The sequence below is a fragment of the Pempheris klunzingeri genome, chromosome 7 (assembly GCF_042242105.1).
Source record: "Pempheris klunzingeri isolate RE-2024b chromosome 7, fPemKlu1.hap1, whole genome shotgun sequence".
NCBI classification, from domain to species: domain Eukaryota; kingdom Metazoa; phylum Chordata; class Actinopteri; order Acropomatiformes; family Pempheridae; genus Pempheris; species Pempheris klunzingeri.
Genome location: NC_092018.1, coordinates 24805022 through 24830746, shown reverse-complemented (window position 1 = coordinate 24830746; position 25725 = coordinate 24805022). Strand labels below are relative to the sequence as shown.

General features: G+C 46.7%; 1 protein-coding gene across 1 annotated transcript in view; it reads left to right on the top strand.

The window, feature by feature from the left end:
• The window catches only part of kat6a (K(lysine) acetyltransferase 6A), a 32288-nt gene extending 7770 nt beyond the window's left edge, over window positions 1-24518 (top strand). Inside the window, exons 3-17 of the mRNA XM_070833098.1 lie at window positions 5018-5126; window positions 6005-6120; window positions 6744-6825; window positions 7143-7257; window positions 7560-7876; window positions 10188-10300; window positions 12821-12936; window positions 13669-13810; window positions 14694-14855; window positions 15344-15437; window positions 15598-15829; window positions 17173-17371; window positions 17482-18192; window positions 18410-18671; window positions 18768-24518. Coding sequence (XP_070689199.1) covers window positions 5018-5126; window positions 6005-6120; window positions 6744-6825; window positions 7143-7257; window positions 7560-7876; window positions 10188-10300; window positions 12821-12936; window positions 13669-13810; window positions 14694-14855; window positions 15344-15437; window positions 15598-15829; window positions 17173-17371; window positions 17482-18192; window positions 18410-18671; window positions 18768-22135 — 6138 coding nt within the window. The 3' untranslated portion in view covers window positions 22136-24518. The remainder of the gene's footprint in view (window positions 1-5017; window positions 5127-6004; window positions 6121-6743; window positions 6826-7142; window positions 7258-7559; window positions 7877-10187; window positions 10301-12820; window positions 12937-13668; window positions 13811-14693; window positions 14856-15343; window positions 15438-15597; window positions 15830-17172; window positions 17372-17481; window positions 18193-18409; window positions 18672-18767) is intronic.
• Window positions 24519-25725: the final 1207 nt, after the last annotated feature.

The window sequence follows — 25725 nt, the reverse complement described above, 5'->3', positions numbered from 1 at the left end:
TTTCGGATTTGAAACGTCAAGACCCCCCTGTTCTACCTTTCAACTCAACATCCGCGCGCGCATGTCCGCGCTCTCTTCGACAAAAATATGATAACGGTGTTTCAGCGCGTTAGGCATGACTTCTAGTGCATCTGATGACTTTTGGAACAAGTGTGCATGTGTTTGTGTGTTGTCTCAGCCTGCACAGCGTGTCCTGTAACAGTGATCAATGAGTTTGTGTTCGAGGTGGGGGTGGCCATAAGGGAAGTGTAGGTAGGGGGGTTGATGAGATTGGGCTCCCATGTTAATGAGATCCTTGACTTGAGACAAGACAAGGACAACAGCAACGCTTTTCCCTCTTTCTCTTTTTGCCCATTGCCTTTTATCCTTTCTCCACACCCCTCCTCTGTTTCTCCCTCTCCTTTCGTCCTTCCTCCATTGTTCTCTCCTTCCTGGCTCACTCTCATGTCCTCTGTATTAGGATAACAGAAGCCAGTTTATAAAAGGGAAACCGGGCCACCACTAGTTGTTTCCTATAACCTATTGTCTCCTTGTACAAGGTCTCAGACAATGCTACATGTTGCCTCGAGTATTAATTTAGACCATTTGAAACCAACTAGGCTAACTCGGGAGCACAATGTTACAGGATTATGGAGTGTGTTTGACAGTGTTGTGCATAAATGACCTATAAAGCATGGGTGTGTGTGCCGCTGGATCACTCTAGGATACCTCCACCTGTCTGTTAGTGTGTAGGTGTGTATTTGTAGAGGAACCCGTAACTTGTAAAACATGTTTGTGTAGCATTTCAAGCACACTCAATCGATGTAGCTAGTTGCTGGCAGTTGCCACAAGGCGTGTCTTTTTGGCTCAGAACAACATTTTGTTCCTGAATCCTCCTTACGTTGGAATAAAGAAGAGCGCACATGCCAAAGCATGAATACAGAGGCTTAAAATAGACACGCACGCCTCCACACACGCACGCACACACACACACACACACACCTCTCAAGTCAAATGTCGGCCGTGACACTTAACTCAAACAGTCTGATGTGAGAAATTTCTAGAGCGACGCTGTGGTGGAGGAGACCAGTCCTGGCTGCCAGCTCTGGCTGAGGTAGAAAAGGCAGAAATGGGGAGGAAAAACAGCTCTCAGGAGGAATTTGCGGATTGTGTTTCACAGTTCCAATATCCCTGTCATGGAGGGAGGATTAGTTTTTCATTTTTTTTAGTATCTGTTGGGGATTAATTTACAGTGGCAGCCAGTAACTGAAGTCTCACTGTAACCTGCATCTCTATACAAGGTGTCTGTGTGTGTGTGTGTGTGTGTGTGAAAGGCGACGCTCGCTTGCTCTGCCTCCGCTCGTGTTTACTCGAGCGCTCAGCAGGGCGAGAGGCAGCAGTTGACCTCCTCCAGCGGGGAAGGGGTTAAACATCGGGAATGATTGAGGTGTTGGTCGCACGCAGGCTGCTCTGCTGCTGCAGATTTTCTCTCTTTCTTTACACTTTCCATTTCCTTCACTCTCTTGCCCTCTGGATTCTTATTTTTGTCCTCGCTCTGTCTTTTTTTTTTTTTTCACACTCCTCCTCCTTTCCTTTTCTTCCTTCGTGTTTCTGACTTCCATTTCTCCTGAGTGACTTTGTAGGATTGTTCTACAGACCAGTGATATAGCTTTTTTCACCATGCTTGCAGATCAAATGGTGATTGGTAATGATGTGTTTTGGAACCTCACAGTAGAATCCAGCACGTGATCACTACTACACCTCATTTAAATTGTGAGAAAATAAAATGGTTTCAGAGAATGGAGAGCTGCTGCATCTACAGTTGTCTTTGAGTAAGGCTCTGCCTTCCTCTTTGCCCCCTGCACATATCAGCCTCTCTCTTCACTTTTCATTCTTTACAACCCCCCTCTCTCTGTTTACCTCTTTCATCTCCCACTCCCTCACTCCACACCTTTTGTTTCTCTTTCTCCGTCCCTGTGCTGTTGGGTGGGTGGGTAGAGGGGTATAGGGATAGCGGGAGGGTGGGTGCTGGAAGCAGTCTGAGTCACAAGGAAATGAACCTAATAAATCAAGCTCTTGTCCCTGTCTCCTCCCTGCCAGGACCTGCTGCCTACCCAGCTCTCTGCAGCTATGTGCATTTACACTGTTGTCCTGTACAAATCTTCAGTGAATGGCATGCTGTTGTTTTTCCCTATATAACTAAAGGGGTGGATTGTCCCCTTTGGGCCGAAGTGTATGTTATGACCTTAGGTGTGTGCCTCCTTTATTGTTTCGTGATTTCCAAATAACACAATCTAAAATGTACAGATTAGAATATTCTCAGCGCGTTCACAGTGTTCATGAAGGATGTGCTTGAGAAAAAATTCTTCTTTTGGCAGCTGCCCTGTAAATTCACAGTGATAGAAGTTATATAAGTATGAGGGTATGTTGAAGGAAACGTGTAATTTGCGGCGCTCCTAAAAATAAACCTCATTTTTATGTCGGTGGTTTGCCATGTTATGATTACAGTATCTGCCTCGTAGAAGAACACACGCTATCGCAGGTCACAGGCCAGCTTTCAGCTAAGAGCACAAGTGCTGCCGACTGAACTTTGCAGGACAGCAACATACTTGTAAATTCCATAAATGAGTCGGATTAATTGAAACAGCAGCTGGCAGACGTAGCCGCTACAAAAAGTTAACATATGCTTTGTACACACAGTAGGACCCGCAGGCCCGTCATGTTGCTTTGTAATATTGTAGCCACATCCTATAAGTGTGTACAATGAAAACCATTCTTTCACTCAGATACTTGAACCAGGCGACGTTGGAGGCTCCATGTGTTAAATTGATATTTTATACAAAAGAAGCTTTATCAGTAAGTGTTTCAAGTGTATCTTGTTTCACAGTATGAAAGATTTGGCTTTCCTGTGTCTGTGGAAGCATTCATAAAAGCATTCATATGCCCCGGGCTTTTTTTTTTTTAACTTTGAAAAATTAGTGTGCTAATTAGGCTGTTTTGACACTGATGGACACACAAAGAGTAAGTCAAAGTGAAAGCAAACTCTGCAGATTAATTTCAATTCAACATAAATCCAACACAAAAAATAGCGTTTAGCATTGAGTTGGGAGAACTGTGACCCTGTCAAGTTTCAGGAGGACTGGGAGCAAGTCCTGCCACAAGTTAAGAATTGAGGTCTGCAGGATGTTTTTGCTGTAGAGCTTTGGCTTTATGTTTGGGCATGTGTCTTCTGCCATGTGGTAGGTCTCTTGCAGATTTTGCTGCAGTCATGTCACTCCCGAACTGCCTTCAGTGGCATGTTCCACAGGACCGTCCCCAGAACGTGATCCTACCAGAGCAACCGCACCAAAAATAGGTTTAGTTTGATGGCCAAAAAGCTCCACGTTGGTGTCATCAGATCACACGTTCTTCCTCCTCCTTTGTCTCCGGGTCCCCCCTTATGTCTGCTCAGATGTCATGTGAGTTGTTTTCAGCAGTGACTTTCTCTTTGCTGCTCTGCCACAAAGCTGAGAATGTGGAAGCCGTCTGGCAACAGATGTGTTATGCACATTGTCTCCCATTTCAAGCATGGAGACCCGCAGCTCCTTCAGTGCCCATCACTTGTGCTCTTGTCACACACACACACACACACTCTCTCTCTCTCTTTTGGAAGACAGCTTGCCCTAAGCAGGCTGTGTCACAGTTATGTTTTTATCTGTACATACTGTACTTGGAATATTCAGTGTCTCGATGACTTTCTTGTATTCTTATCTTAATTGGTACTTTTTAAAAATAAACTCATGTCAGATTTGTTTGGAAGGTTGTTTTGTCTTCTTGAAAAAAAGACTACATTACATCTACCCCTGGCTGTACCAGTGATGATATAAGACCTTTGCTGTTGATTATTTGGCTTTTTGAATTTGTAATTGCATCAATTTGGAGAGAGTTGGTTTTGTTTTTTAATTTGTTCACCGTCAGAAAATCCCTATTATACCACTTTTTTTTTTATCAGTGTTGTTAAACAACATGCTCTGAAAAGATCAAAAGGAGTTTTATAGGCGCTTTAAGCTCCAGTATAACCCTATTAGACTTCTGAAAACACAAAACAAACTCTTCAGACATTTGATGCTACAAAAATTAATTTATATAAAAGACATGTTGTATCAAAGCCAAATCATACAGATTTACATGGATAAACTGTGACTATGATACAAATTTGGCTTCCTAATATCTGTTGGACACTGCTCAGCAGCAAACAGAGTGTGTTGCTGGAAATGACTTGTGTTGTAGTCGGAGGTAGCAGTAGGCCTCCACTTCCCCTCAGGGCTTCCAGGCTCCAGAAACTTTCAAGGAGACTCGCCCCACGCCCCACCCCCCTCTTGTGTTTGTGCCTGTGTGAAGTGCACCTGCAGTGCTGCAGGGACGGGATTTTTCAGCTTTATTGGACACACAAGTCCTATTTGATGTCTAACAACACATTAAATGTTATCCAGCCTTTTGTTTTCCTGGACACCAACCTGGCTTAGGTCTGTGCCTGTGTGCATATCAGATTATGTGTTTGTTTTGAGCCTGAGTACACACCTGCTGACATGGTTTGTGTTTTTCGGGGACACACTGAAAGATTTATGCAGCCCCAGAACTGAATGTCTGATGGCATGTTTCAGAATAAGTGTCAACAGCCAGTACGACCAAAGGCACCGAGTTACAGCTTCTCATCAAACAACATAGGAGGCATCAGAGACCCTGACACACGATGGCAGCCTCCGACATGACATGTCACATAAATTATGCAAGCTTACTCATCACAGCAGCGCTCATGCTCTTCATTATCCTAAACTCTCTGTTCGCAGATCCACATGCTGTATGGTGTCATTGTAGTTTTCAGTCTGTCTCTGGCTTGTTAATACACACAGCAACAGTCATCCACTGTGGCAGGACACACAAGGCCACTTTGTTGTTGTCATTTGTACAATTAAGCTGTTAAGTTGACTGACAGTCCCGACTTTCTCTCCCCTCTCCCGTGTCCCCCCCTCTCCCTTCTGCTCTGTCCCCCTGCCAGCCGGTGGCGGAGCCCATCCCCATCTGCAGCTTCTGCTTGGGGACCAAGGAGCAGAATCGCGATAAGAGGCCGGAGGAACTCATCTCCTGCGCCGACTGTGGCAATAGTGGTGAGTAACGCTTTGTGACTAGTCAAAAACGCCTCCGCACCAGTTTTGGTTAAACTTTCATAGTTTGTGGTTGAAACCGCTACGGAGGAAGAGAATCTAATGTCTGCAAAATATAGATCTGAATGGTCAGAATACATACAGTTATTACGCGGTCTCAAATCAGTAGTCTTGTAATGTTGTTTAATAGAAAGGGTATTTGCAGTTTAAGAACAAATGCAAACACAATGCTGACCACACACCCTGGAGCTATAAAAAGATTGCTGCATTTTTCAGTATTTCAAATGGTTCAACTGCTCATTTTCAGCCGTGAGCACATTTTCACAATCCTCTTCAGGTCACGCAGCCTTTATGGTCTTATAGTAGTTCTGCTGTTATTGTTCTCTTAACTCTGCCCCCGTTTGGAACCAGGATGCTTGAATAAGTTGAATACAAGATACTGGGGCTGGTCTGTGCTTTTTTTTTTTTTTTTTTTTAAAGGGGGGATTTAACTCTGGTTTCCCTCTACGTCTCGTTTTTTTTACCAGGAGTTGTAGTATTCTAACTATGGCCTGACATTGCTTAGTGAAAGCAGAGGAGAGACTGTCTTCCTCCTCTTTCCTCAGTGGGTTTCTGTCCCAGACGAGGCCGTCTTGTTTGCTACTCTTCAAACAGAGCAAAAGCACCCGCTCTGACAGATTGTCATTTATGTTTGAACACTCCTTATGCAGCCAGGTTTGATTCAGTGATGGCTTTCAATTCCAAAAGGAGCTTCGTATTTTTTCTTTTTTTTTCCTACAATGATGCAAGTGGGTCACGGCTGTCAGTCAGCAGAGACAAAAAAAAAAAAAAAGCCTGACGTTGACGCACTCGTTTGTGTGTGCGTGTCTATCTACCTGCAGGCCACCCGTCCTGTCTCAAGTTCTCCCCAGAGCTCACAGCACGAGTCAAGGCTCTGTGGTGGCAGTGCATCGAATGCAAGACTTGCAGCAGCTGTCAGGATCAAGGAAAGAATGCGGTGAGTGGATGAGCGAATATGGCGGACTGGCAGCCTAATGGTGTCTGAACGCTCTCTTCTCTGCTTAAGTGCCAGATAGAGATGCTGATAGACATATCTGTGGTCCTGAGCTATTTTAGTCAGCCTCGGCATGATTTTACTCTCTTCTCTTACTTGTCAAGCGAGCAGTCATTGTTATTCAAATGTTTGCAGGGAGCACAACATACTGAAAAAATACATCAATATACAAAGAAGTTGCTTAAACCAGTCAGTATTTTTAATCTTTAAAAGTGCAAATTTTTAGTAACAAGATAAAAAGTATTTCCGTTCATTTTTGTGCATAAATGTGTGAAAATCATAGTCAATAGAATGAGGACAGGAGCTGTGATAAATGTATCATCACACAAAGTGCATCATATCCATCTCGGTGGACACGGATGACACTGATTCATATAAGAGTCATTAAAGATACAACGATGGCCCATTATATTGTTGTAGCTTCCATGTATGTTAATTACATGCATTGCCTCCCTATTGAATTTAGTCACTGAGGCTCGCCTTGTCTGTAATGTGTCTAAAGCTTTTGATAATGATTAATACTTTGCGTGTGTGTGTGTGTGTGTGTGTGTGCGCGCACCGTACAGGACAACATGTTGTTCTGTGACTCCTGTGACCGGGGCTTCCACATGGAGTGCTGTGATCCTCCCCTCACGCGGATGCCCAAAGGTAAATGAACAGGACTGCTCCTTGAACTCACCACCTACTTCTTCATTACCTATTTACAGGCCCCCATTAATTCAACTGGCATTTGTTATACTTCTGAGTATACAAGGGTCATACATTACTACTCTATATGTCATTATAGTCGCACAGTGATTTCTTGAGTTGTTGCTTCTGACTCTAATAAAGCGCCTAATGTGTCTCTAATAAGTGCTATTGTGTTCAATATGATAACAAGGGTATGTTGGTACGTGCATTGAAGCCTGTCTTGTCTAATCCACCTCAGTGAATGTGAACCTGTGTTTTTTCTCTTCCTCTCACAGGCATGTGGATTTGTCAAATCTGCCAACCTAGGAAAAAGGGAAAGAAGCTTTTACATGAAAAAGCAGCACAAATCAAACGGCGCTACAACGCACCGCTGGGACGGCCCAAGAACAGGTAAAGAGATGCCTTCAGCTAATGGCGTGTTCCTCACTGTCAGCTCAGTGGAGAGCCACAGCGAGATGCCATGTGTCTGCTTCACCAGTGCCAACAAGCTAACAGCTACAACGCCTACTCTCCAGAATCAGTTTTTTTTCCCTTTGAATGCCATTTCTCTTCTCTATCAATATCTGTCTCTGAAAAAGAAAAGCGTAGTTGTCTACCAGGTGCATATGTGGTCCCATAAGCAGGGCTCTGGAGCCCCCCAGCTCTATTACCTCCTGACACTGCCTTAAACAGACTCCTCACTTCCTCCGCAGGCCGGGGCGGCCCTTCAAAAAGCTGGGCGGGCGTGGACGGCGGAAGCGCTCGGCTTCAGCCAACTCATCCTCCAGCTCCTCCTGCGAGGGTTACCCTGGTGACGACCGGCTGCTTTTTTCGCTGCGGGACGACGATGACTTATCACACAGCAGCCTGCGCTTCAACAACAAGACCAAGGGCCTCATCGATGCCCTCACAAAGTTCTTCACACCGTCTCCTGAGGGCCGTAAGGCACGGCAGGAAGTGGTGGACTACTCACAGCAGTGCCGCATCCGAAAGAAAGCCAATCGCAAAGGAGAAGGAGACGATAGGGGCGGTAAGGATTAGCTATGTTTTAGGGATGGGCTGTGATTTTTGAATACAGTCATTAAAATAGTGGAAAATAATCGTTAAATTATAAAAAAAAAAAAAAAAAATAGTGTATACAGCTGTCTTCTTGTTTTAAGAAGTATATCTTCCTCCATTTTTACCAGCACCTTCATGCCTGTCAGGAGCAGTAGATTGATGCAGGGAGTTGAGATGGAGCCAGGTCTCTGTAAAGATGTGGAGACAAACAAGCTGCCATAGCAATTAAAAATCAGACCAAGTCCCATTTCAGCCGATCTTCCCGCGGCTGAACATTAGCTGGAAGCAGTCGTAGATACCAGATGGGTTAGCTGAGCTCTGATCCCAGCTCTCTCCCCTCCTCCCGGGGAGATCGCCCCTCCCGCTGTGGGACTTGTTCCGGGTGGACGGAAGACGTGTGGCAGCGATCGAATTAACATCTGCTTTAATCCAAACGCTCAATTCAAACATGTAACAAGTAATGTCACAAGTAATACGTGTTTCAGTAATAAGGGCACAAACGTTGGCCGATAATTAAAACAACAATGGTCGAGATACGCCCCAGCATCTGGGGGCGGTGGTGTGTGTGTGTGTGTGTGTGGGGGTGGGAACTATTCAGATAACTCTTGAATAGTTCAAAGTGACTATTGAACAGTACTTCCCTACTATGTTTGTTCTGCTCATGCACGCTTCAATACTGTTGCAGGATGAATTAAAGTCTGCAGATAAACCGCTCTGGTTGATGTAGGATATTAGAGTTTTACTGCTCCAGTAGTCAAAACTAAGTCAGTATGTAAATATTTCCTTATGACAAAAAGTTACAAGATTGGCAGCTCATAATATGTTACTGTTAACTTACCCAAACTAAGAAAATGCTCTGTAAATGGCCTTTCTTGTCATTTTGACTTCTCAAAGTGCTTTTGACATCACATCCTCATTCACACATTATTCATACAGGATGAATCTAAGTTGGAGGAGACTATTCTTTCACACACATTCATATACTGAAGTTATGATAAAGGAGCAAGTTGGGGGGGGTGCTCTAGCCACAGTTCATGGATATCACAAATAGATTTGGAATTGCAACATAGGTGATAAGTGATGTGCATAAAATGTCACGCGTATGCTTTGTGTTTAGTGGAAGAGGCATAAAGCTAATTTATGCAGTAACAAAATTATTAATGAGTTGGCTGCGAAAAGTAGGCCATGACTTTTAACATCTCAAAACTTCCACAGCATAAATCGGCTGAGGTTGCTCTTCAATGAGCCGCCAGCATTAGAAAACATACTGCGTTTTCATGCTTTCCGTACAAATGTCCTCATCAGACTTGATTTGAGGTTGTCAGCTAGATGTTCAGGCAACAAACAGACTTTTTACTACATGCTGTTATGGTGATGTATAGACTTTGCTTCACTGTTCTTTGTCATTCATTTTAAAAATGGTCCAGCCCTGATGTTACTTATTTGGGAATTGCAGACCTTGAGTAAAAATGGTGTAGAATTGATTTGCCATTTTCTGCCTCAGAAAATTGCTGCTTATGCATCAAAACAAACTGCCTTGTAATATGAAGTGGCCACCTGCAGTTCTGTTTCCACTGAGTGTTCTGAGGCCACACACACACATGCACACGCACACATACACACAAAGAGTCTTACAGTACAGCACAGTAGAAGATAATAAACAGAGTAGATGCATCAACAGCATTCACTTCAAGTTTCACTGGTAAAATGTCAGTGTTTTGACCTAATTTCAGGGATTTGTCGTCCAGTAGATGAGCAGGTTCATCCAGATTTGTGTTCTCAAAAGACAAGCGATGAATCGGAAGCAGTGTTTATTATTGAAAACACATGTACACCTGTGGTGTACAATATCGACATCTGTGACTTGTGTAATGTCAAATATGAACAGGGAGTATGTTCACTGTCACTGGTTAATATAGAAGCCCAAATGAAGTGGGACACATTCTCTGGCCTCTTCATGCCTTGTGTCTTTGAAGGTTATTGTTGCGCTCTGTCCGGTTGAACTGTTTAGTAAAAGCAGAGCAGAGAATTCAAACAACAGAGCAGCAGCGACTCACTCATGATATTGGTCGGATTGGTCTTTCACCCCATTCCCTGCGGTAAACTAGTTTAGAAAGAATATATTGTCCGTTTATCAGCGTTTACTTCAATAAGCAGTCTATTAATGCCGCAACGTGGCAGCAGTACCATTGTAAAAGTCACTCAACAGACATCTTGGCACTCCCTGTAGTAAGCCACACACTAGATTTGTATTCATGCCAACTCTGTGTTTCAATCCTCAGACAATCAGGAGGGCAGCGACTGGCGCGATGAAGATGACAAACTGCCAGGCCACGAAAACCTGACGGAAAAAGACATTGAACTGTTCAGACACATCCAGGAGCTGGCACTACAGGTAGGCAGACAAAATATTCAGTGTCTTAAAAAATCTGGTGAATGAGCAGAGATGGGATGGGACGGGAGGAGCTGAAAAGGGGCCAAATTGTAGAGTGAGACGGCATCCACAGGGGAACCAGGGAGGGCTGTGCGAGTCTATGTCTGAGGCTGCCCGGCTGGAGTCATTGAACGAGGTATTATGCAAACCCAGCGAGGGAGCTTGATTTCAATGGTGATGAAAATGTGGTTAGAAAGAGCAGAGTAAACATCGCCCGGGTTGTAAAAGATGAAGTCACAGGCTCAGATGAGGGCCGTAGGATGCAAGCACGTTTTGTGGGTGGAAAAGTCAATGAGCTGTGAGAGACCATTATATTTCAGCACTGAAAGAAATTAATTTGCGATGGAACAGCTGCCAGATTCAGCATGTATAGTATAATCATCCATTAGCGTAGATGCAGGGCACATGGGGCAGAGCAGGGTGATGAGTGTAGGAGTGAGTGAGCATCGAAGGTCTGTCTTTAATTGATCAGTAGATGCAAATAATAGCTTCAGTACCACCATGTAATTAAAGTATGAGTTGTCATAGGAAATTTTCCTGAATCTCACTTTCTGCTCGTGACTGATGGCCAACCCGTCCATATTTGAATGTGCAGGGCTGGTCAGTTAAAATACAGAGAGCCCAGACATGGTGTGACATGTCTGCCACAGCATGCTCGCAGCGGAGCGCGTCCATTACAGCCCACTGAGGCTGCTACACTGACTTACAGAAGCCACACACAGCTGCACGAGCATCACCGTGCTCATTTCAATTTTTACACAGCCGGCATGTTGTTTTTTTCCTTCTACATGAGGCTACGTGGCCCTCCAACAGATAAAAACTACATAGAACAGTGTAAAAATGAGTGCAGTCTGTTCAGAAATGATTAAAATAAATAACTCTTTCTGCTAGTGCAACACAGCAGAATAACCTTGTGGGCGTCATTAAATTGCACATTGAAATAAATCAATCAAATCAGTGTGCATCCATGATCCCCTGAAGTAATTCAGCACCAGTTTACATGAGTAATTCAGTTACTGCAGCCAACTTAACATCTCAGAAAACACGAATGACGCATGTCCGCACACCACAAAGACGGCATCTTTGTGTGACAGGTAAAAAGGCCCCACCCCGTCCTGCCCTGTCTACGATACTCGTCATGTCTGCGCCTCATATTTCAGCCGTAAGCATTCATACTCTGTGGGCACGTGGCTGAGTGCTTGAGGTCTCTGCCATGTCTCAGTCAGGCACCTCAAGTTAGCGAGAATTAGCCACATTAATGACCCTTTTCATGCAGCACACCAGTAGATTTACCAGAGTGGTTTGTTTGGCCAGCATCATAGCATGTCATATAAAACACTATCTCAGATCCAGGCTGGAATATTCCCACCCGTGTTAAAGCGTTTGATGCAGGCGGAGTAGTGAGCGTTAATGATGTGTGAGAAGGCAGAGTAGCAGTGGAGTACATTATCATCATAAATGACAGGCAGGGCTGTCCAAACTGGTCTTGTAAAATCCGGAGGCAACACATTTTTTCACAGTGCTGCTTAAATCTTGGTCGTCATGCTAGCGGGTAGTCTGGTCCCTCTGGGTTTGCCTGTTTTACCGATGTGTTTGTGAGGCACCCAGTGTTCTCCCTACCCGCCACGCTACAGTGGAAGATCCCACAGTGGTAATCTCTGGTGTGTAATCTGTTTGCTAATCACTCCGGTAGTAAACCTGGACTCGGCCTTCCAAACCTCTCCCTCCCCTCTCTTTCTCCACGGTGTTGTCCCTCAGTACCTAAAAACATTTTTTTATCCAGGTGAGGAATATTCACAGCTGTTATTCCATTAGGGGAAGTTCCACTTTGTTCCTTGAGGTTATAGAGTAGCCTGGAGAAAGAAACTTTGTGCATGCTAAAGATTTGCTAGCAAATCTAACAAAGATAAGGAGCTTGGAAGGTTTCAAGCTGGCACTAAATAACTAGCTCACATGGCACTTACAGTTGGATATTATGTCTGATAATAGGATGTCTTTCTGTATTTCATTATGTCTGCTAATGGGGTGTATTGATGTGTTTTTTGTTTGTTTTCACTTATTGTGGACAGAGCCAGACTTGTATTCGCTGAGGCTGTAGTGAAGTCATATTAATACTTTTTATGTATCTTTGTCTGATGTAGAGTTTTTTGTTTAGTTCTGTTGACTGAGTGGAGAGTCGTGCCAGGCATTGTCCAAAGAACCACTGTGGGTGTGATTGCTGTTGGTGCTGTGACTAACTTGCCTAGTGTGTCGTAATATTGTCATTGTCATTGCTGTTGTCTTGGCCCTTCCCCTGCACACGTGACCATCCCAAAGGGACCACTATGGAAATAAGCCTCTGGGCTTTATCGTGCTATCCTGACTTTTCCTTTAATGTGAACGCTCAATGCCGTGGCAGAATTGCCCTTTTTTAAAAAAAAAAAAATGTAGTTGTCTAATGAAATCGATCAATCAATGCATCTTTGCGTCTCACCCAAACAGAAAGTCGGGGTGACGGGTCCACCCGACCCTCAGATGCGCTGCCCCTCAGTCATCGAGTTTGGCAAGTTTGAAATCCAGACTTGGTATTCATCTCCGTACCCCCAGGAGTACAGCAGGTAAGTTAACACACCACAATGAAGCATGCCTGTCAGCACACAAATTACCACCAGCATAATGGAGCTCAGTTATTGGGTTGTTTAGAGTACCACCTACTTTGGCAGGTAACCAGCTAGATCCAGGGAGGTAATTTGATTCTGAATCCTACGGGTATATTTATTATTTCATGCTTGTGTATGTGTTTAACTATTGAATAAAATATGCCCTACTATTCCCACCAAATCTGCTTTCATGAGGTGTTCTAAAATTGGAAAATAGACTCTTAGCATACAGTAAAAGCTTACTGATGTTGTTCAAAGCCTATTGGTTCCAGGCACGGCTCTGGCATCGCAACGTTATTTCTTAACAAAACAAGACAAGAGCTGTGAAAAAGACTGCAATTAACAATTATTTTCTTTGGGAAATTGTGATGAGCTTTTTTCACTCCACATCGCACAGGACAGACGAGTGATTAGCAAAGTCCAAGCTGACACATTCCGATTACTTGTTTTGTCTGACTAAAGATCCAAAGCCCAAATATATTCAGTTAACCATCACAGAAGACCAGGAACACCTGCCAGTGTCCACATCTATGAAGGTGGAATTAATCAGTTGTCAAAGCAGTTGCCGTTAAATGTTCCATTTGACCAATTAATCTATTAATGGACTATTCATTTCAGCTCTAATTGTGACTTTTTTTTATAATCATTTCGCACTTTTCCTTCTTACTCCCCTCTCTGGTCCCTTTCCAGACTCCCCAAGCTCTACTTATGCGAGTTCTGCCTGCGCTACATGAAAAGTCGCAGCATCCTCTATCAGCACATGAAGAAGTGCAACTGGTTCCACCCACCTGCTAATGAGATCTACCGGAAGGACGACGTCTCCGTGTTTGAGGTGAGGAGCTGTTAAGAAAGAGGGACCTAATGACGGTGAGAGTTAATGAACTGGAAGAACACAAGAAAGATTTGATAATGTGAGTGAGCGATGGTGTTAACAGAGAGTGACGGGCCTTACAGCGCAGCTACAACCACATCCTTTACCAAGTACGCCCTTTCTTCTTCTCACCTCAGAAATCACCCAGTGTTCTAACACCTCAGACTACACCAACAACACACAGTTGTTCAGTATGGTCAGTACAGACCAGTGAATCCCTTCTCAAAAAATACATGGGCAGAGATGAATTACATACATGGTGTACCGATACTTTCCCACGTAACGGATAAACTGTATGTTGCTCAGTCAAATGGCTAATGATGATTAATTGACATCCCTACCTACCATAGTGGGATATTGTTTTGTTAATGTCATTAGGGGAGGAGTCACTGTTATTATAGAAGAATTCATAATTCCTCATTTCCAGTTACATTGTTCCTCTGGGTCTCGTAGCGCAGCATCAGGTTAATTCAGCGAATTGTTGTGTGCAGGCCTTGGCCACTGCAGCTCCCGTTTCCCCGCTCTGCAGTCCGTCTTTGCTCGGAAGAGTCGGAGGAGAGCAGAGATAACTGGCGAGCTGCCAACCTGAACCTCCCTCTCCCTCTCCCTCTCCCTCTCCCTCTTTCTCTTCGCAGCTCTTTGTTTCTGTCCTCCACCCTCTCTGTCTGTCAGGGTCTCCAGAGACACAGCTGAGATCATTGCCTGACACTAACTTCTTCTCCATTCACCTTCACTTTGTTCCACAGTCCTCTAAGAGCGACTTAATGTTGTGATTTGGACAGTGGTGTGTCTGGGACAAGAATCATTGTTGTGTTGTACTGATGCGTTTTCTCACCAACTACAGGTCGATGGGAATGTGAGCACAATCTACTGTCAGAACCTGTGTCTGCTGGCCAAGCTGTTCCTGGACCACAAGACCCTCTACTATGATGTGGAGCCCTTCCTTTTCTACGTCCTGACCCAGAACGACAACAAAGGTTGCCATCTCGTCGGCTACTTCTCCAAGGTATGGCCCTGATGCTCCCCACCTCGTGCCTGGGCCGGATTTCAGTCCCTCTTGCCCACAGTGTCCACACCACCACCACTCCTTCATTTTCAAGGAACACATACGTCTGGAGACTTAAATCATCCTGCAGAGAACTAACTAAAATAACTACATGAAACAAAATGGAAAGAAAAAATTATTCAAATTCAATCTAATTGAAATGCATTGGCGTCGCCACACACTAATGCATTCATAGAAACATACAAATGCTCATATGCTGTGTTCCAGATAAACACTGGGTGCTGTGAGCTCTGCTGGCCCTCTGTGGAGGTTGCAGTCACAGGTGCTCCCATTAACATACCACCTCGCTGCCAAAACACAGCAGTCAGTGTGCGGACGCAGCCCCATCAACACCCTGCTGCACACCCACACAAGCCTGGCCTGTGATGTAGTTTCCATGATTTGTTTGCTAATGATGGACTGTGTCTGTGTCTTTCCCTCATCTCCAGGAGAAACACTGTCAACAGAAATACAACGTATCATGCATCATGATTCTTCCACAGTACCAGCGCAAGGGCTACGGACGCTTTCTCATCGACTTCAGTAAGGGCTTCAGCCTCAAACAGAGCACACACAGTGATCGCAACATGATAAAAAATATCTGTTTTTGTAGACAAAATGAATAAATCTAAACAAAAAATACGTTGTACTTCTTTTGTGGCTCATGTGTCTGTGTCCTTGGTCTTTTGTTCCCTCCCTGCAGGCTACTTATTGTCCAAGCGTGAGGGCCAACCAGGATCTCCTGAGAAGCCTCTGTCAGACCTGGGTCGGCTGTCCTACATGGCCTACTGGCGCAGTGTGGTGCTGGAGTGTCTCCATGAGGTCCGCGACCGTCAAATCACCATACGACAACTTAGCAAACTGACGGGGATCTGCCCGCAGGACATCACCACCACCCTGCACAGCCTCAACATGCTGGAGCAGCGAGGAGACAGGTCAGAGACGGGACTGGCACACCCTGATATTTAGCACCCCATTTAAAGGGCCAAAGGCGCATATCAGTGATTCACACCGTAGACCTATGTATTTGGAAACTCCCGCAGGCTGCACAGAGTTTGAGGGAAACTTGGCTTTAAACAATATTCTCAGTGAGCTGTACTTGTTCATCATTATTCCCCTTGGATTAGCGTGCTATGAAACTTATTACAGTGCAGTGAGAGACAGAAGGAGAACTCAAAGCAAAGCATTAAAAGGCTCCTGACTTCAGTAGGATTGTTTCTCTCATCGTCTTATAGAGTGGGGATGCAGTCTGATGTGTTTAAATTCCACAGGCCATCTGTAGAAGTCATACTGCCGCTGCTGTAATTAAGTGACTCCTTAATTATTCTTGAGGGTTTTTTTTAAAGAGTAGGTGTTATTGTTAACTACTGTTTTCATCACTTTGTTCTAAATAAAATTCTTAATTATAATAAAGAATGGATTTTGCTGGATCAACACCTTGGTAAGGTGGCCCACTGTGACTATAATAGACTGCAGCTACCTGACAGACACCCAAACTATTTGACACTTGCTAATATTTAGCCAAATTTCAGCAACAGTTATTATTCAGCTGTTTCAGTTTATGTCAGTGGTTAATGTACTGACAGTACTGACCTTATGAAACAGGGCATTGGGTCATAGTGACTACGTTTACATGCAAAAATATTCACATTTTTGCCCTTATTCCAAAAAACTGTAGTCCTGTTACTGTAAACGGTTGACTGGTTGGTTTGTCTACAAATAGCAGAGTTGAACATATATAGATACATAAGCAAGAGGCTGTGTGTCACAAACCCCACATTTCAAAGTTCAAAGAATGCTCTTAAAACTCAAGTAATGTCGGCACGTCCCATTCGTCTTAATCAGAAAATGCTGTATTCAGGATAAGGCATGATTCAGAATATCAGAATGGAATGTGCTGTGTCCAGGACTCTTGTCAAATTAGAAATATTGCCCTATGGGGATTAATAGTGAACATTGTCAGTGATATGAACAAAGACAGTAGTTGGTAACACCAGAAAGAAATGGAAAAATGTCACCAAAGGGTTAGATGGGGTTACGTTTACAACATACATTTACAAGCCCTCTCTTGTAAGTACATATAGACGTACCAGTAGTCTTGTATATGTACATGGTTATCCATATGTATACAATCACACATGCACAAAGGTGTGGATGCACTCATGCACATACTGGCATACACACCCATGTTCATCTAAATTCTGTACATTTGCATGTAGATAAACATGCATGCAGAGTAATGATGCTCCTCTTCGTCTTTGCTGCCCTCCCCTGTCAGGCTGGTCCTGGTGCGAAGGGAGAAGCTGGTGCTTAACCACATGACTCGTCTCAAGGCCCGGCCGCGGCAGCTGGATGTCGACCCCGAGTGTCTCCGCTGGACTCCCGTCATTGTAACCAACACGGTCGTCTCTGACGCCGATGGAGACGATGACGATGAGGAGGAGGATGAAGAACCAGAAGAAGATAACCGCAAGGAGGTAAATTTGTTGAATTTGTATTTGTTCTAATTGGAGATGATAACTTGACCTCAAAGTTCCTGCCAATTCTTATTGATTGATTGATTTTATTTTACTTTATCTGTAAATAGATCAAACCAAGTCACAAGGTCCCACCGATATCGTGGCACATGCGTCAAGGGAAGAAGAGGGACGAGGAGGAGGACGACGATGAGGATGAGGAGGAGGAAGAAGAAGAGGAAAGAAAGGGCTATCTGGGGTTTCCTATTAGCCAAAGCTCTCCAACCTCCCCTCCCATTCGCTGTCCACCCCCTGTCCCAGAACCACCACGACCCCCTCCCCCAACAAATGGAGAACGCAGACCACGGGGGCGCCCGCCCAAAAACTGGCCTTGGGGCAAAGTGAAAGACGGCGCACGGGTGGGACGGCCACCTAAGATCCGCCCAGTCGAGGATGAGGACGATGAAGATGAGAGAACAGAGGGAGGAAAAACCACAGGCTCCACCAGCAGCCCCCCCTCCCTTTTCTCCCTGGACAGACAGGCAGAGTCCACTGCCTTTCACCCTCTTGACATGGCCAGGCATCCCTCCATAACCCCCACACGAAGAGGGCGGCCCCCAAGGAAAAAGAGAGGCCCTAAGCCCAGACTGACTGAGGGGCCTGGAGAGGGACTGGCACAGCTTCCAGTGGTTTCCAGGTTGAATGAGCCTCCGCCTGTCAGGAAGAGCTGCTTTAGTGAAAGCAGTGAAGAAGAGGAGGACGACGAGGATGAAGATGACGATGAGAGGAGTGCATGCTCCCCACCCATTCTCACCAAGCCTATCATGGGGCTCAAATGCAAGGTAAGAAACTAACAGTGTTTTCGTCTTTCAGTGAAACCATCTAGAGCTCAAAAAATCAAAATAGATTATCCTTCAGTTGTATTTAGAACTGGATTCATGGCAGCACCTTGAACTTTGCTACAATCTTTCTGATATCAGTCAGGCCGGGTCTTTATGTCAGTATTTTAAACTAAATTTTCCAACGCATAAGTAATTCCCTGTCCCTGTTTCTACCCAGAAGCCACTGAGGAAACGTCGTTTTCGCCAGCGCAGCCACCCTCACAGCAGCGTGGTGACGGAGACAATTTCTGAGACCACAGAGGTGTTGGATGAGCCCTTTGTAGACTCAGACTCAGAGAGGCCTATGCCCAGGCTGGAGGAGGAGACGCCCCTGGGCCACCCCCTGCACCGCTACCTCCCAGCCCGCTCTGCTCTGAGGTTGTCTGACCCAGCTCCCAAAAGGGGCCGGCACTCCCACCTCACAGATTCAGAGGAAGATGGTGAGCACAAAGGCTTTTGATGCATGACATAGTGATTTTTGGTTTATGCACAGCTTTATGTAACGCTGGTTTATCTTCTTGTCTCCCCCCCCTCAGAGTTAACACCCGTGCTGAAGCCTGTGGCTGCTCTGCCATCGACGGCATCAGAGACCCTCGCAGCCAACCCTGAGGTCCCAGTCAAGAAGAAGAAAGGCTGGCCCAAGGGAAAGAGCCGCAAACCACTGCACTGGAAGAAGCGGGGTCCCGGAAAACCACCCAGCGCCGCAGACAGCCAAGCCCAAAGTGGGGATCCTCCACCCCCCAAAATCAAGATGAAGCCTGGCCGCAAGCCCCGGAGCTGGTACCTGCAGCGGGCCCAGGAGGAGGCAGAGAGGCAGGAGCAGGAAAGACAGAGGCTGTTGGAACAGCAGCTGGACAAAGATCCTCAGCTGCTTCAGACAGATGACCGTAACAAGAGAGTCTGCAGAACCAACACTGACAGAGACAACAAGCAGAAAGACTCTGATGAAGAAGATGACTATCTCCCTAAGCCCGTTGAGCAGAAGGTGCCCAAAAGGCGAGGGAGGCCGCCCAAGAACCGCGCCCTCCGACAGCCACCACAGCCTGCCCCCAAACCACCTCCCACCTCTGAGCCAGAGGAGGAAGAGGACGAGGAGGAGGAGACTGAAAGACCCTGGGAGGAAGACAAACCCAGCCGTCCACCGTCCCGTCCTCTGTTGTCTCCTTCTTCCTCCTCTTCCACCTCAGGGCCCCGGGCCCCACAGTCCCGGCCTCAGGACACGGATATGGGTGACAGGGAGGAAGACGATGAGGATGAGGAGAGGGAGGAAGAGGAATGTGGCAGCATGGGCAGTGGTAGTGGTGGTATCAACAGGCGAGCAGCAGTCACACCAGGAAGCCGGCGCAGCGAAGACCACGATGCAGATGATGAAGGTGACGGACACCTGGAGGACAAGAACAACAGCAGCAACAATGGCAGTAAGAAGAGAAAAAGTCAGGACTCTGAAGATGAAGATGATGATGAAGACGAGGAGGAGGAGCCCGCCTCCCGCGCAAGCTCTCCTCCGGTCAAAGAAGAACCCCAAGGAGGAGAGGCTTTTTTAGACATGGAGAACAGCGTGGCCCAGGACTATGTCAGCAAGCAGGAGGAGGAAGAAGAGGAGGAGGAGCCTGAGGAGGAGATGCAGGAGGCCAAGTGTCGGCCCTCCTCAGCCGACCCCCAGCAGGAGGAGAGGCGGCGCAGAGAGCAGGAGGAGTCTGCTGCTGCAGCCGCTGCAGTGGAAACGGTTACGGCCATGTCTGTTCCCTCTGAGCCCATGGAGCTCCAGCCTCTGCACGCAGATGACAAGGACGTCACGCTGTTGATGGAACCCCAACACACACATCCACACTCCCACCCCCACCAGCACCCCGACTTTAAGGAGGAGCTGGGCCACCATCACCCACACCACCCCCATCATCACTCCAATGAGCTGGACCTGGAGACTATGCAGGCCGTCCAGTCCCTGACACAGGGGGAAGCCCAGGACGAAGAGACTGAACCCCAGCCACACCACGGGGCCTACCAGGACTGCGAGGAGACCCTAGCTGCCTGCCGGACCCTGCAGAGCTACAGCCACACGGGGGAGGCTGAGGAGGAGGCCCTTGCCTTAGTGGAGGAGTGTGGGGCCTCGCAGCACAGCAGCCCCCTACCTAATCCCCCAGTGCCGCCCCTGCCCAGTCAATCTGTGCGTTCGGTGAACAGTCCGGGGTTACCCTCGGGCATCATGGACACAACACCAGCAGGGCAGAGGGGAGGGACACCTGGCCCCACTGGAGCAGTGGGCAGTGCTGGAGGTGCTGGAGGGGGGTACACTCAGATCACACCTGAGCATCCCAGTTCTCTGTCTGCCCCCTCCCAACAAAACATGGAGACGTCACCAATGATGGACGTGCCGTCTGTGTCGGACCACTCGCAGCAGGTGGTGGACAGCGGCTTCAGTGACCTTGGCAGCATAGAGAGCACCACAGAGAACTACGACAACCCCAGCAGCTATGACTCCACGATGGGCGGAGGGGGCAATGGAACAGGGAATGGGGGGAATGGAGGGGGAATGTCAGCTGCTGTAGTGGCTGGAGCATCCACAGCTTCCTCGTCATCAGCCTCGTCGTCTTCAAGCTCAGCCACCCCGTCGTCGTCCTCCCAGTCGAACAGCTGCTCCTTTGTGCCAGCCCCCAGCCTCACATCTTCCACAGGAACCGGAGGATCCCAACTAGCAATGGGCAGCTGTAGCCTCATCCAGCAAACAGGCCCCGGCCCCAACAGCGGACCGGGTGCCAGTAACGTAGGCAGTGCCGTGCCCCAGCCCCCGCCACCCCCGCCGCCGTCCAACACCCCCACCTGTGGCATTAAGTCTCCTCAGAGCTGTGGTGTGATTGAGAGGCCACCCAGCACCAACCAGCAGCAACAGCAACAGCAGCAGCAGACCCAGAAGAAGGTTCCTCAGCAGCCTCCTCAGCAGCAGCAACAAGCCCCCAATCCTCAGCCTCCCCCATCAGCCCCCCCACCACCGCCACAGCAACAACAGCAGGCTCTCTCCCAGTGTAGCATGGGCAATGGCTTCGCCTCCACACCCATGATCATGGAGATCCCCGATAGCGGAGGTGGAGGAGGGGGTCGCACCCTGTATGAGCGCATGGGTCAGGACTTTGGCACAGGGGGCTACGCCCAGCCCTCAGCGACCTTCAGCCTGGCCAAACTCCAGCAGCTCACCAACACCATCATGGACCCCCACGCCATGCCCTACTCTCACTCTGCCTCCGTCACCTCCTACGCCACCAGTGTTTCTCTCTCCAACCCCGGGCTGGCCCCTTCACCCCACACTCCCCTCCCTCAAGGCCAGCCCACCATGACCCCACCCCCCAACCTTAGTTCTGGCTCCATGAACCTGGGATCACTACAGCTCCAATGCAACATGCCTACCACCAACATCGGTCTGGGACCCCCTCCGCACACACAGCGACTACAGGGCCAGATGGCAACAGTCAAAGGCCATATTTCCATCCGCTCCAAAGCCACCCAGCAGCTGGCCCCGGCCCCGCACCAGCAGCAGCTCTACGGCCGCAGCTCAGGGGCTGTGGCCATGCAGGGCACGCCGCGCACCTTGGCCGTGCAGCGCGGTATGATGCCAAACCTCATGCCCACGCCGGCACCATACAATTCCATGAACATGACGCCCCTCAATGCCATGTCGGCCGGCTACCGAATGCCCCAGCCCATGATGAACAGTGGTTATCACGGCAATCCCCCGTACATGAATCAGCCAGCTCAGTACCCCATGCAGATGCAGATGGGCATGATGGGCGGGCAGGGTTACCCGCAGCAGCCTATGCAGCCCAATCACCATGGCAACATGATGTACACTGGCCCCTCCCATCACAGCTATGCTGGTGTCCCTAAACAGTCACCTTATATGAGCAGATGAGCAGCCAAGAACTGAAAAACGAGACATGGGGCCAGAGCTGATACTCGCTGTACTCTAAATGTCCATTACTCCTGTCCACCCTCTCAGCGCCGCAGCAGGCACCGCTGAGCGGAGGTGACCGCAGACAGAGAGGGTCTTTGGGTTTCCTGTTTTTCTATGTTGTCATTTCGTCCCTTTTTTCTTTGGGCTCGTTTCCCCTCCCCTCCCTTGCTGGCTGTGCATCGGAGCAAGTCGGTAGGATTCCGTGCTGGGGCCGTGTACATGGACCTCGGCCGTGCCGTGGTGCGCCAGGCCAGGCCTACACAGTCCTCCGTAATGTGGTTTCACACGGGCCCAGAAGTGTCCTCCACCTCTTGATGTGCAGGAGGAGATTAGGGGAGGACGAGAATGACGAGGAAGATTCACAGAAAGACAATACAGGAGTACCTTACTTTGTCAATGAATGAAAAAACAGTGGTTAACTGCATATATTCAACCATGCACACAATCTTTTAATTGATATAGGAAGCCTTACCTTGAAAAGAGAGACAATGAAACAATGTAGGCGGACTTTTGTTTTGTTAAACATAATGTTGAACCTTATTTTTGTTGTCGTTGTTTTCGTTGATTGTTTTTTGAAATACTCGTGTGCAGTCCGACCTCTTGTATGCTTTGGTCTTTATATGTGTGGCATTCTGAAACGGTGATGCACCCTCTCGCGCTCTCAGAAATACCCAAGCATCTTTGTGGCCACTCGGTCCGACGGCTGCTCACCCAGTTCCAGAGCGGAGCGGAGAGGAGGGGCGGGGCCTTCCCCGCACCCGAGGTGTTGAGCTGTCTCCAGAGTCTCTGTCTTCCCAGATGGACGGTGTTGAACCAAAAACAGCAAAGACACAGAGGAGACGATTGCGTTACTGTCTTATCATATGTCCATAAATGAAACAAGTAGCATTATTTTCCATTTTGCCGCCACTCTGAAACGTTTAGATGTAAATATTCTGGTACTTCCCAATATCCAGCACACACACACACACACAAACACACAAACTCTTTGGCTAGCTGTCACTAATTGGTGGCTAGCTCAGGAACGTGCAACATTCAGCAGTTCTTGTCCACACTGAACTGACAGACGGTGTACTACGTCAGCCTGTTTTTAGCAGTTTAGAACGTGCAGAACAAACGGTGGGATTTTCCATTTACCTGCTTTAAGGTAAGTCAGTCAGTCAGTCAACTCTAGCTGACCTCCCCTCCTTAAGTGTTAGTGACCCAAAGAGGTCGAGGAGTCTGCTTTTGAATGGTGTATTCTGTTTAAACTGTATTTTTTTTTTTTATTTTTATTATTATTGAATTTTCTTTTCTGCAAAACTCTGCACTCCCATTGGCTAGACACATGGCAGTCGGCCTTTCTAAAAGGTGTGCCTAAATGCCCGATCTAGTGCACGGTCTGGCCCTCACACAGAGGCACACTCGTATGAAAGCAGGGTCGGAGGCGAGTAAAGCGTTCGAGGTCCTGTTGGTTATGGCGTTCAACTGGCAGGGGTGAAACGGTTGGCCTTGTTGCTCCATGTACCAGTATTCAAAGTCAAAAGAGGAGTTTTCTTTTTCCTACAGACGTGACATTGCATACTTTCTTTGTGTGTATTGCTCTGTTCTGTACTGTACTATTTTTGTTGTGTTTCTTTCTGAATTTTATCAGACTGGGCAGCTTTCTTTTATGACACAAGCTGACTCTTTTTGACTTTAGAAAACCTATTGTAGAGAAAATGTTTTTTCTATAATATAAAAGGAAACTCTGACATTGATATTGGTACTGTCATTTTTTTCACTTCTGTTTCAGGAAAAAAAAAAAAAACAATACATATTTTTTAGCTCGCCTCTTGGGTAATAATTACTAAGAAATTCAAAATTTAAAAAAATTACCACTCACTTTTAGTGACTTTAAGATGCCTTTAACCTCTCCATTCCATCTCATCTCTAGAGTTTTTCTATCTTTGTGTAGTATATTAATGCTATTTTAAACAAAAGGACTACAAATATCTAAAGGTCACTTGGCATTCTTTTCTCTTTTGTTTTTTACTTGTGTGTGTATAGGACGACTTCCTTACATTTAAGAGGCATGTAAAAAGGAGCTCAGTATATTTCTGTCTGTTTATATCGCTTCCCTTTTTGTATCCTTTGTAATTGTACATGTTGCGTTGTATGCTAAGAGCGCAAAATAAAAGAGAGGAGTGACGGCTGGGCACACAGTGAAGGTTCATTTGCGCTCAGCGGCCTCAACTCTCTACTGTCCCTGTATGTATTTCCATTTATTCTGTTTTTTTTTTTCTTTCTTTCTTAGCAAGTACTTTCAAAGAACTCTGTACATTTTAACATAAAATGAAAATAAATTATGTTGAGCCATTCATGTTTTTCTTGAGCTTTTTAAAAGAGTAGTCCTCTCCGTCAGCCTGATGTCCTCCAGAACATCACAGATGCTTTAATTGTGCTCAGCACCCTCATGAACCGTGATCCCTCGTGTGTGTGTGTGTGAAACAAGGAAACTTGTGTCAAGGACTTAGATTTATTTAAATGCCTCAGAAATGTCAGTGTCAACATTAATGCCAATGACCAAATGAGCAACAAAGCGTGGAGAGAAAAAATCTGTTAAGAGTTAAAAGCTGAAAAACTCTGCTGATGTGTGTCATCAGAGCTGCGTGGGTGTGTTCTCAGTGACCATGGTGGCAAACAGCATCAACACCGTCATCGGTCTGACTGGTGCTCACGAACACAGGAAGCCCTCATGTAAAATAACCATCATCATTCCATCTGTGGAATAAAAAGGTGAGAGGATGAACGAGAACATGGATTTAACATGCTGCTTATTTCCCACATTCTCGTCCCACACCTCTACTGAGGATTAGCACGTCCTCTAGCTCAGGTTTGGTTATGAAGAACTTATTCTATCACTTATTCTGATGTATAGAGCTAGAAGACCAGATTCCATTGAACGTTAAGAGAGGAGTTGCGTTGAGCACTTGCGGCCACTAGATGTCCCTGTAGAGTCTGAGCATGTCCAACAGCACCGACATGAACACTGGAGTGTGATCGTACCTGCTACAGCTGATGGGTGGTGGATGGATGGATGGACGGATGGATGGTGTCCCACAGAGCAGGATACACCAGCTGCTCGGAGTGCTGGGTCCACAGTTACACCTGTTATTAAAGCAAGTCACTGATCACGCTTCTACCTTTTCATCTTCTTGTGTCCCTGAAAAGGAACAACATCAGGACCTGGAAGGGGGAAAGGCTGAGTGACAGCCGCTGTGGCTTTAGTCCACATGTTGTACTATTATTCAAGTCCTCCCCTGCACCCGTGGGTTCTGTGCTGCCTGTGCAGAGGAGGTGAGGAACATGAGGAGAAACAAGGTTGGGCAGCAGGTGGCGCCGGAGAGCTGCTGAACCTCCAGGTAAGGTCTTGAGGAAAGGTGTTCAGGACTACAGCTTGACCTCAGCTCAGTTACATTTCTTTGAATTGAACCATTTTTATTGAGTTTGTTTGACTTGTTTAAATAGAATTTATTTGAACTGAATATCTTTGACTATTGCTAGACTTTGTTTAAATGTAGTTGAAT